Raw genomic sequence first — 12,197 nt, 5'->3', positions numbered from 1 at the left:
AATGAGCAGTAACTTTTAGCTAGATCTCCTTTCAAATTCAGAAATAATGGTGCCACTTACAATGAACAGAGCCACTTTTTCGGGGTTAAATACAAAGCAGTTAATTTTGCATAATTATAATATGCAACATTTAAATACAAATGGACAATAGTCTGCGAGTTTAAATTGGCAATTATGGATTGTAATTTTTTTCTGCAAGTCTCCAAAGTAATTCTGATGGAAACTAGTTCCCGCTAATATATTCAATAAAATGCAAAGGCTTTTGTATATGAATCAGAAGCTTAAGCTGCTCCAAAATTCATTAAGGCCAAGATGTTAACCTCCTGCATGGTGAATGTGTGGGGTTAAATTTTGTCAATTCTTGCATTCATCTACAATTCTCAACGCTCCCACGAGGGGTATTTCACATAATAAAGATTTATGTCATTAACAACACTGCAATTAAATTCAGGACTTGGTCTGTTCAATAACACCATTTGTAGGTGTTACAATGCCACTACAGTATTCAGATGGGAAAGCTGCTCCAGAGGAAGGGAAGCTGTATCTCCTGGAGACAAAATTGAATTTAGCAGTGTAACAATATAAGAAGTTTTACAATGATCATGTTAGAAAAAAGATGGAAAAAAACTGGGAAGAATTATAACAGTGTGGTAATGACCTCTTCATTTGTTTCTTGGTTTTCAATCACCTAACATTATCCCTCTCATTGTTTCAGTGTTAATGATTCTGTTTTGTCATCTTCGCCCTACATTTGCCAATTAAACTGCAGGATCATATTTTTTGAAAGATGCTCTTATGAAAGCTGGTTACATTCAGGGAATTACATCTCATATTAACACTGAACACTTGTTCTCTGCCTGAAAGGTGCAAGGTCCTAAGATGGAGTCGTCTGCAAAAGGTTAGTGCTATTTTCAGCAGCTAGTGATAAGAGGTCTGCAGCTTGCAGAAGATTTTCCGATCTTATCCTCTTATTGTTGGTGAGTAAACCTGCTTTTCAGATCAGTGCCAGCTCTCAAGTTTCTTTAGGCTCCACAAGATAAGCTCACTGTGACAGAAAACCTCATGGTATTCTTACTGATGCAAGCGAAATACTGAACCAAACTTTAACCCACAAGATGGGGAACTTGGTAAGATCCTTTCCTCTTTCTTACCTGTGACTGTGAATGAGGGCATTCAAGGCCAAGCCATCTGACCAGCTGGAGGTGAAATTGACAACATTAACTGGCTTGTAGTTGCGGATGGATTGACGCACCCAGCTCAGCAGAATCTTCTCGCTGTTCGTCTGCTGCAGATTGGCCATGATGCCTTTCAGAACATCTTTCACCTTAAACAGAAGACACAGAGTCAGCCAGGGTGACAAATGGCTTTTCCCCTAATTCATAGCATCTCATGCACATGTAAAGGGATTTCTTCTTTTTCTTTGTTACTGTGTATGTAATCGAAAATGGCTTCTTTGCTTTGTTAAAAGCAGGAATGCTTCTTTGTTGCGAGAGAGTGCTGGAAGCTTGTTTGGGTTAAAATTTACTGATAATGAGAATTGTATTCCTTTGTAAACCAATTGGGATTAATGTTGTTTTTCCTTCTGAGTCTGTATGCTATTGTTGGCGGGCTTTTGGGGAGATCAGCGCGAGGGGTGAGAGAGAGAGGACGCGATGCTGTAAACTGGGCGAGGAATGGACCCCAAGCGGGGGGTCCGAGGCCAGGAGGTACTCCGAGGAGGGGGTGATGAAGCTAGATGTGCTTGGTTGACCACTTCGGATGGTCCTGAGCTGCGAGTCGAGGAGTTCGGAGGGGATCGAATGGTGGCCAGAAGACTTCAGTAATTGAGCTCCAACGGTTGTGCACGAAGTGGTTTGGACTTTGATAAGTTTGGCGCCTTTTCTTTATTTTTTTTCTTCATATATACTGTATCGTTATTAATCACTTAGTTATAGTAACCTTTATAAATAGTACTCATTTAATCGCATATGGTGTACTCTCTGTTTTTGGGCGAGGTGGGGAAATCACACAGCATCCACACCAGCTGATTACCCAGTTTGGCGGGGCCGAAGGCTGCTCCCCCTGGACGGAAACGAGCTGAGCGAGCCTGAGGCGACCCAGGGGGTTACGCACAAAACTGATTCTTATCCACCACATTCAGAACAGTCTCATTCTTGCCTCCACCACACCTAGCCTCACACTCCACCATCAGCAAACGTGCTTTGAGTAGTAATTTTATCCGCTACTCCACACAATCTTTCAGCAGCAGTCCATGGCCTGTTCCACACACTTCTGTTTCAACTACATGACAAATACTCTTTGGTGAATGACATAAAACATGACGAACGGGGATAGAATTAAACACTGCCCTATTTGGTAGGGAGGTACTTCATTAACATGGAATCCCAAAATCACAAAGGGCAATAATAGGGCAGTCAGCCGGTCATGAATGGATTTCATCTTTGGGAATGTTCTCTAATTAATCCCTTTCTCTCCATTCCCCAGAGTTTTCCACACTACATCCTTTCAAAGGTACAAGTAATTTTCTTACACGTGTTTCAACTAAACCCATTTCTGCTTTCTTTCCAGACACAGCATTCCAGATCAGAACATCTCATTGTGTAAAGATAAGGCTAGTCATATTACAGATGATTCTTCTCTTATCGTCTTGGATCTCTAGTCTTTTATTTATCAAATCTATCCCTTGGGGAAAAAAATACTGTGTTCTGCAACAGCCTCCTGCAATTTATCAAATATTCCCTGATACTCTTACGTGGAAGAGAAAAAAAACAGCTTCTCCTATCTCTCCATTTAGGTTCCCCATTTCTGGAATGAACCTAATAAATCCACTCGCATCATATCATAAATGCTGATATGATTCCTGGTGTGTGATACCCGGAACCGAACACATGTCAGCTGAGATTTAACCAGTGTTTGAAAGATTGAATGTAAACAACAGAAAAAAAAGCAAATTAAGAACTCACATGCAAACTTATAAATAATTGAACATTTTAATTGTTCATTTTCACCAACATATTCTTATACAAAGTCCAGTTCTTTTCCTCCCACCCTCTCACTGGAGGCCCTGGAAAATTAAGATAATAAAGTCTCCTTTGCTAAATTTTACAATTTTGTACTTAATGTCCTGAAAGATTATTATACTGAACTGTATCTGAATGGAGAGGGGGAGAGAGAGAGGGAGAGAGGGAGAGAGGGAGAGAGGGAGGGAGGGAGAGAGGGAGGGAGGGAGGGAGAGAGGGAGGGAGGGAGGGAGAGAGGGAGAGAGGGAGAGAGAGAGAGAGAGAGAGAGAGAGAGGGAGGGATGGGGAATGGGGAGGAGGGAGCTGATGGAGAGGGAAAAGGGGAGGGAGGGGTGGCGGGAGAGAAGAGTCTTTTTATAGTTCATGTTGACAACATCTACCATCCTGCCCTCATCAACTCTCATGCAGAAAATTATGCTGGCCATCTCTAATCAGTTTTTCCCTTTCCAGAGATAAACAATTTAATATCTTTTTAATATCAATTTAATGTCTTATTGTCACAACCTTGGCATCTTCACTTTGCAGGATTTTGCATTTCAATTTGAAATATTATATTCCTACTTTTCCTTCCACTTGAATCAGATTTTATTATTGTCATGACACCAGAGGCAATTTGTTCCTCCTTTTCTACCATCTTCTTATACCTAGCTTTGTCCATTTTTTACACTTATAGTCCATATCTTTCTCAGGCAGATCTGCTCATTTGTCCTCTATTGGACTCATCCTATCCACAAACTTTAATTGATGTTAAGGCTTTTGGCCTTCCCCAGTCTTTCATAAACCTTGGTAATTCTCCTTAATGTCACTTGGTAGTGCCATTTTCAACCCACCCTGCACCCCCCCCCCCCAAACCCATCATCAAATTAATTAAAGCCCAATTTTTCTGTGGGGTCTAAAATGTTACCACTATTGAGGTGCAGTTGAGATTCATTCCAAACTGTCCTCTAAACTGACTAAGAATGAGTATCAAATGCTGCCTTGCCAACAATGACTACATTTTAATAGAAGAAGTTCTTTCTTGGAGGAATCATGTGGCCAGTGTTCCATTGTTGTCCCAGCTGGTTAACTTATTTCCCTTTTAATCCATCAGCACTGGGGCACCACAAAGCTGTGGGCTTAACCTCCTGCTCTACTCGCTTTATACTTATGACGATGAGGCTAAGCTAGCTCCAATGCCATATTTAAGTTTGTTAATGACACCACTGTCACTGGCCAAACCAAAGGTGGTGACAAATAAGCATAAAGGAGGGAGATTGAAAATCTGACTGAGTGTTGCCACAGCAATAGCCTCTTACTCAATGTCAGCAAGACCAAGGAGCTGATTACTGACTTCAGGAAGAGGAAACCAGAGGAACATGAGTCAGTAATCATCAGTGGATCAGAAGAGAAGTGGAGAGGGTCAGCAACTTAAAATTCCTCACTGTTATCATTTTGGAGGATCTGTCCTGGCTCCAGCACAAAAATGCAATCGAGAAGAAAATATGGCAACACTTCTATTTTCTTAAAGGTTTGTGAAGATTCTAAAACTTTGACAAATTTCTATAGATGTGTGGTGGAGAGTATATAGACAGGTTGCATCATGGCCTCGCATGGAAACACCAATTCTCCTGGAATGGAAAATCTTACAAACAGTGGTGGATACGGCTCAGTCCATCATAGGTAAAGCCCTCCCAATCATGAGCACATCTACACAGAGTGCTGTTGCAGAAAAGCCCCCTACCTCACCATCCAGACGATGCTCTTTTCTTGCTGCCATCAGAAAGAAAGTAAAGGAGTCTCAGGATCCATGCCATCAGTTTGAGGAATACTTATTACCCTCAACCATCAGGCTTTTGAACCAGGTATAACCTTCACTAACCCCATCGCTAAACTGTTCTCACAACCTATGGACTCACTTCCAAGGGCTCTTCATCTCAAGTTCTTGATATTATTGCTTACTTGCCTATTATAATTATTTCATTTTTTTTTTCTTTCATATTTGCAGTTTGTTGTCTTTTGCAAGTTGGTTGTTTGTTTGTCCTGCTGTCTGCAGTCTTTCATTGATTCTATTATGTTTATTGGACTTACTATGAAGGCATGCAAGAAAACAAATCTTGTAGTTGTACTGTATATAGTGAAATATATGTACTTTGATAATAAATCTACTTTGAATGTTTTGATAATCTGTGAAAGGAAAATAAAATATAACCAACAAATTCATTTTAATACCATCATCAAGTTTACTTTTGGCATGGAGTCTCAGGGAAGAAAAAGACTAATACTTTAAGTGAAAGTGAAAACAAAGTGAATTATCGACTGTTTTGCTGCCCATGTATTAGGGATCGGATTACCGGTGTGCAAATGATTCAGGACATCAAATCACCATTTCCATTTAGCCCAGCCCACTGAATTATCTATTAGATATTTTCTCATTCAAATGCTGCAACACTCAATATCTTTCAGGACAAGCTGTGCTGAAGACAAATATAAATCTTGACTTCAACTTGAAAAATGAGAGCAGTACAGCTATTTTCCTCAATTACATGGGAGCTAATGATCTGATCTCTGAATTCGAAATAATGGAAAAGTTAAAAGCCAATTCAACATGATTATATTCCAACATACGATAGAAATCAATAATTGAAATCTTTATTTGCTACATGATTTTTTAATCATTCATCTTCTACATCAGAAAATCATCAGCCTTCCTAGTGAAGACACGATGACATACCAAAATAAAAGAGCCAATAAATTAATTCACAAATATAAAAATGAATTTTGTTTTCAATGCAAAAACAATATTGTTATCTCCTCTCCAGCAGAAACTGACTTGATGTGCTGCCAGAGATTCTGTTAGCACGCAAAGTTATCAACGGGAACACAGGAAAAGGAATATATCATTCCTATCCTGGAGGGTTGTTCTCCTATTCCATCAGATAAAGGAATTAGGCAGTAAGCTGAAAATCAGGACCCCAAGGGTAGTAATCTCCAGACTGCTGCCTGTGCCACACGCCAGGGAGTATAAGAATAGGACATTATGGCAGACAAATGTGTGGCTGATGAATTGGTGCCAGGGGCAGGGTTTCAGATTTGTGGATCACTGGGACTCGAATGGGGATGGTAAGGTCTGGACAAAAGGGGCAGGGTAGACCTGAACTTGAGCAGGCTAATATCCAAGCAGGTAGGTTTGCTAGAGCTGTTGGGGAGGGTTTAAACTTGGTTGGCAGGGAATGGGAACCAGAACAATTAGATCAGAGGTGAAGCAATTATTGTAAAGGTAGATGAAATGTGTAGAAAAACTGTGAGGAGGACAGGTGGTGGATAGGGCATAATTGCAATCAATTGGTTGGATTAAAATCTATCTAATGCAAGAAGCGTCAGGAACAAAGGTGATGAATATAGAGCATGGGTCAGTACATGGAACTAGAATATTGTGGTCATTACAGAAATTTCGTTATCACATGGGCAGGAATGGATAATGGACATTCTGGGGTTTATATCTTTCAAAGGGGTCAGGGAAGCAGGTAAGAGGTGGGGGAATGTCATTCCTAATCAGATATAGTACCTTGGATGCAAAAAAAAGGCAAAATGGAGGGGACTTCCACCATACGTGGGTGGAAGGAAGCAAGCATTCTATCTGAAGTATTCTGCAGACACCCCAATAGCAAGAGACACACAGGAGCAAATCAAGAGGCAGATTTTGGAAAGGTGCAAAAATAACAGTATTGTTGTTGTAGATGACTTTAATATTCCCTAATATTTTTCGGCAACTCCTTGGTGTTAGGTATGCATAGAAAGGACTCCTGACACACTGTGGACAGGCTGGCGAGAGGAGAGGACATTCAGAATCTGATATTAGGCAATGAATCTGGTTGGTTGACAGATCTCTTGGTGTGTGAGCATTTCGGAGAGAGTGAGCACATCTCCTTGACCTTTACCATAACCTTGGACAGGGATAAAAGCAGATGGTAAGAATAAGTATTTAATTAGGGGAGGAGGAATTATGATGCAATTAGCAGGAACTTAGGCTGTAAATTGGCAACAGATATACTCAGAAATGCATATGGACGTTGATAGCGAGCTCTTAAATGAGGTCCTGGATCCGTTTGACCCACAGAGGCAAAGAAAAGATGGAAGAGTGAAGGAAATATGGTTGACAAGAGAGGCAGAACATCTCATCAAGAGGAAGAAAGAAGAATACAAGGTTTAGGAAGCAAGAGAGGGCTCCTTTGACTTGTAAGTTAGTGAGGAATGAGCTTCAGAAGGGACTAATGAGAGCTAGAAGACATGAAGGCCTTGGCAAGTAGGATTAAGGATCGAGGCATTCTACACATAAGTGAACAACAGGAGGATGACTAGAGGGAGGATGGGACCAATCAGGGATTCAAGAGAAAACATGTGCCTGGAGTCAGAGAATGTAGGGGAGGTCCTTAATGAATATTTTACTTCAGTACTCACATGTGAGAGGGATCTTAACCAAAGTGAAGAGAGCATAGAACAGGCTAATATGCTGGGATGCATAGACATTAAGAAAGAGAATGTGCTGGAACATTTGTAAAACATTAGAATGGACAAGTGCCTGAGGCAGAATGGGAAATGCCCTAGGAAGTGAAGGAAGAGATTATTGCATCTTCTGCAAAGTTCTTTGCATCCTAAATGGCCACAGAGTAGTACCAGAAAATTGGAGAGTGGCAAATGTTATTCCTTTTTCAAAGAGGGTAATACAATAATCCTCGGAATTATAGATTAGTTACTCTTACATCACTGGTGGGCAAACATCAGAATCAGGTTTATTATCACCGGCAAGCGAGGTGAAATTTGTTAACTTAGCAGCAGCAGTTCAATGCAATACATAATCTAGCAGACAGAAAAATAGTAAATAAACAAGTAAATCAATGATGTATATTGAATAGATTTTAAAAATGTGCAAAAACAGGAATAGTGTATATTAAAAACAAGGTGAGGTAGTGTCCAAAGCTTCAATGTCCATTCAGGGGTCAGATGGCAGTGGGGAAGAAGCTGTTCCTGAATCACTGAGTGTGTGCCTTCAGGCTTCTGGACCTCCTACCTGATGGTGCATGTGGATTTTAGTCAGGCTTCAACAAGGTTCCCCATGCTCGGCTCATTCAGAAAGCCAGGAGGCATGGGATCCAAGGAACTTGGTTGCCTATTCAAGATTGTTTTACCCACAGAAGGCAGAGGGTGGTTGCAGATGGAGTGCATTCTGCCAGCAGGTTGGTGACCTGTGGTGTTGTACAGGAATCTTTCTGGGATCCCTGCTATTTGTAATTTTTATAAATGACGGAAGAGAAAGCCGAAGGGTGGATTAGTAATCTTGCAGATGCCACAAAGGTTGGTGGTGTTGTGGATAGCCCAGAAGTTTGTCGTACGTTACAACAAAACAATGAGAGGACGCAGAGCTGGGCTGAGAAGTGGCAGATGGAGTTCAATCCGAAAATGTGTGAAGTGATTCACTTTGGAAAGTCAAACTTTAAGACAGAGTAAAGGGTGAATGGCAGGATTTAGCAGCATGGAAGAACAAAGGGATGTTGAAGTACACATCCACAGAACCCTCAAAGTTGCCACACAAGTTGATAGAGTTGTTCAGAAGGTCTTTTGGCCTTCATAGTCGGGGGATTGAGTTCAAGAGTGACAAGGTAATGTTGCAGCTCCATAAAACCCTGATTAGATCACACTTGGAATATTGTGTTCAGTTCTGATTGCCACATTATAGGAAGGATATGGAAGTTTTCGAGAGGGTGCAGAAGAGATTTACCTGGATGCTGCCTTGACAAGAGAGCATTTCTTCTGAGGATAGATTAAGCAAGCTAGGGCTTTTCATTTTGGAGCGAAGGAGGATGAGAGGTGACCCGATAGTGGTGTACAAGATGATAACTGGCATTGAGTGGATAGCTAGCATCTTTCTCCCAGGGCATAAATGGCTAGTATGAGAGGGCATCATTTTAAGGTGATAAGACGAAAATACATAGATGAGGAAAAAAATGGAGGGTTATGCGGGAGGGCAGTATTTGGTTGATCCTGGAGCAAGTTAAAAGTTCAGCACAACATCATGAGCCAAAGGGCCTGTACTTTTCTTGGTTCTATAGAAAGGTTGACATGGTTTTACTATCTATTCACATCTATTTACTTTCCATTGTTCCACAATCCTTGAAACCTTCCCATCTCAGTCTTGAAATTGTCAAGTAACCCAACTTCTTCAAGCCTTCAGAGAAAACAGCTTCAGATTCCCACCACCATTTCTGAGATGAATTGCTCACCTGATTTGAATCCGAGATGCTCTGGTGGTAGTTTATTTGCTGCTCATCCTTTTCAGTACAGGAATTGATTTTTGGTGTATGGCCTCTATCAATTTCAATGTCTAACTTCAAACGTTACTCAATATTAAAAATTCCAAACAATACAAACCAAGTTTATAAAACTTCTCCTTTTAATTTAACTGTTAAAGCCCAATGCCATTCTGCATTACCTATCTTAAAGGTGAGTACCACATTCCCTGTTGAATGATGTGGCAGATTTAACATGATCCTTCCCAAGACAGCTCACAAAGTATCTGTGCAAATGAAGCACCCTTTCTTCAATTTTCATATCCCAACCATCATCTGATGATGGTTGGTGGGGGGGGGGGAGGGGCGGGGAATTGGCGAAGTGTGACGGACTGCAGCAACAAATGCAAATAGAAGTATGAAGTAGAAAGAAAACATCAGAATTTATGCAGCATTTGTAGCAAAATACAGCTTTATAAAACTTGGTATAGCCATATAAAACTTCAGTAAGGCTACACTTGTGCATTTTGAGTAGACTGTTGTCCCATTATAGGAAAGGTATGGAGACTGTGAAGAAGAGCTTTAGCAAGATGCTATCTGCCTTAGAGGGCATAAGCAGTAAGGAAAGATTAGACAAACTTGAGCTGTTTTCCCTAGAGTGTCAGAAGTTGAGGGGTGTCCTGATAGACATTTTTAAAATTATGAGAGCCAAGGAAATGTGCCACCAGGTAGCTTTGACATCCATCATTGTTATGTGCTTTGAGAGGCTTGTCATAGCACTCAGTAACTCTAGGCTCCTAAACTATCTTGCAATTCACCTTCCGTTGAAACAAGATTCCCTGGCCCGACACTACTCTCTAGAGTATTTGAACTGTAAAGACACCTACATCAGACCATTGTTTATTGACAACAGCTCCATGTTCAAAACTGTAATTCAAACCAAACACTTAGACCTGGGACTCAACACCTCTCTTTACAACTGAATCGTCAACGTCCTGACCAACAGATCACAAAAAGTACAAACACCTTCACTCTGATTATCATCAACACTGATGCCCCACAAGGCTGCGGCTTCTGCACCCTACTCTATTCCTTGTACACTCATGGCTGCATGGTCCAATTTTGCTCTAACTTGATCTACTCGCTTGCAGGTGATACCACTATGGTGGGCTTGATCTCAAATAACAATGAGTTGGAGTAAAGTAAGTAGATGGAACCTGGTGACGTGGTGTCCTGACAACAATATTTCCCTCAGTATCAGCAAAATAAATGAGTTCGTCATTGACTGCAGGCAGTGGGGTGGTGCACACGCTTCTGCTTATATCAACAGTGCTGAGGTCAAGAGTTTAAGACCTTAGAGTTCCTGGGAGCAAACATCACCAGCAACCTGTGCTGACCCAACCATGATGATAATGCAGCCACGAGAGCTTACTAGATCCTCCAATTCCTCTTAAAGAAATTTGGCTCATCTCCTTGGACCCTCAGCAATTTTTAATGGATGCACCATTCCTGCTGCCCAGGGAGTTCACAGCTGTTGTTATCACAACCATGTATATTCCACCGCAGGCTGGTACCGACCTTGCTCTCAAGGAACTGTACGAGACCATCAACAGCCTGGAGACTGTACACCCGGAGGCTGCCTTCATCGTCACCAGTGACTTTAATAGAGCGTCACTAGCTAAAATCTCTCTGAAGTTTTGTCAACACATCCAGGTAAGCACACAGGGAGATAGCATACTCAACTACTGCTACTCTCCCTTCCGCAATGCTTACAAAGTATTCCTCCACCCGCCATTTGGAAAATCAGATCACTCCTCCATCTTGCTTCTGCTGATATACAGGCAGAAGCTGAAACAAGAGGTGGCCATTGTTAAAACAATGGGTCGCAGGCTACAAAGCTAAATGCTGTGGTGTTTACAACATCCCTGCCTCTCTCACAGATGAGCTAAATGTTTTTTACACTTGGTTCGATATCACCAACACTGAGCCCCCAAAGTGACCTGCATCTGGTTATCTCTGAGGCTTAAGTACGCAGGTGCTTCCAACAAGTGTACAGTTGCAAGGCTGTGGGACCAGACGGCATCCCAGGGTGGGTACTCAGGATGTGCACGGCACAACTGGCAGGTGTGTTTACTGACATTTTTAATCTCTCCCTCGCCCATTGTAGAGTGCCCTCCTGCTTCAAAACATCCATCATTGTCTCTGTACCTAAAAAGACCAAGGTAACATGTCTGAACAACTAGCGTCCTGTCAAACTCACCTTAATAATAAGCAAATGCTTTGAAAGGCTGGTTAAGGACTACATCTGCAGCATGCTACTACCCACACTGGACCCCCTACAATTCGCCTACCAACACAGCCGATCGACAGATGACACAATAGTCACAGCTCTTCACACCATCCTTACACATCTGGAGAAGAAGGATGCTTATGTGAGAATGCTGTTATTGGACTACAGTTCAGCATTCAACACCATAGTTCCATCCAGGCTCGACAGGAAGCTCAGAGACCTCGGCCTTGACCCTGCCTTGTGCAGCTGGATCCTGGACTTCCTGTCAGATTGCCAGCAGGTGGTAAGAGTGGGTTCGCTCACCTCTGCCCCTCTGACAACACAGGTACCCCTCAGATCTGTGTACTAAGACCCTTCTTTACTTCCTGTATACCCATAACTGTGTCACCATCCACAGCTCCAATCTACGAATTAAATTTGCTGACGACACTACATTGACTGGTCTAATCTCAAATAATAACGAGGCAGCCTGCAGTTCAGAAGTCATCACCCTAACACAGTGGGGTCAAGAAAACAACCTCTCCCTCAGTGTTGCCAAAAACAAAGGAGCTGGTTGTGGATTACAGGAGGAATGGAGACAGGCTAACTCCTATGACATTGATGGATCTGGGGTTACGGGGGTGA

At 41.8% G+C, this 12,197-nt stretch overlaps 1 protein-coding gene across 10 annotated transcripts in view; it reads right to left on the bottom strand.

Annotated features, from left to right (window-relative positions):
* The window catches only part of dmd (dystrophin), a 1,939,431-nt gene that overhangs the window by 1,374,537 nt on the left and 552,697 nt on the right, over positions 1 to 12,197 (bottom strand). For all 10 annotated transcript variants that reach the window (XM_059968142.1, XM_059968139.1, XM_059968147.1 and 7 more), the window contains one exon: positions 1,152 to 1,324. In XM_059968142.1, coding sequence (XP_059824125.1) covers positions 1,152 to 1,324 — 173 coding nt within the window. The remainder of the gene's footprint in view (positions 1 to 1,151; positions 1,325 to 12,197) is intronic.

This window comes from Hypanus sabinus, chromosome 4 (assembly GCF_030144855.1).
Source record: "Hypanus sabinus isolate sHypSab1 chromosome 4, sHypSab1.hap1, whole genome shotgun sequence".
Taxonomy (NCBI): Eukaryota; Metazoa; Chordata; class Chondrichthyes; order Myliobatiformes; family Dasyatidae; genus Hypanus; species Hypanus sabinus.
Note: the sequence above shows the minus strand (reverse complement) of the source record. Positions and strands in the feature narration are given on the sequence as shown.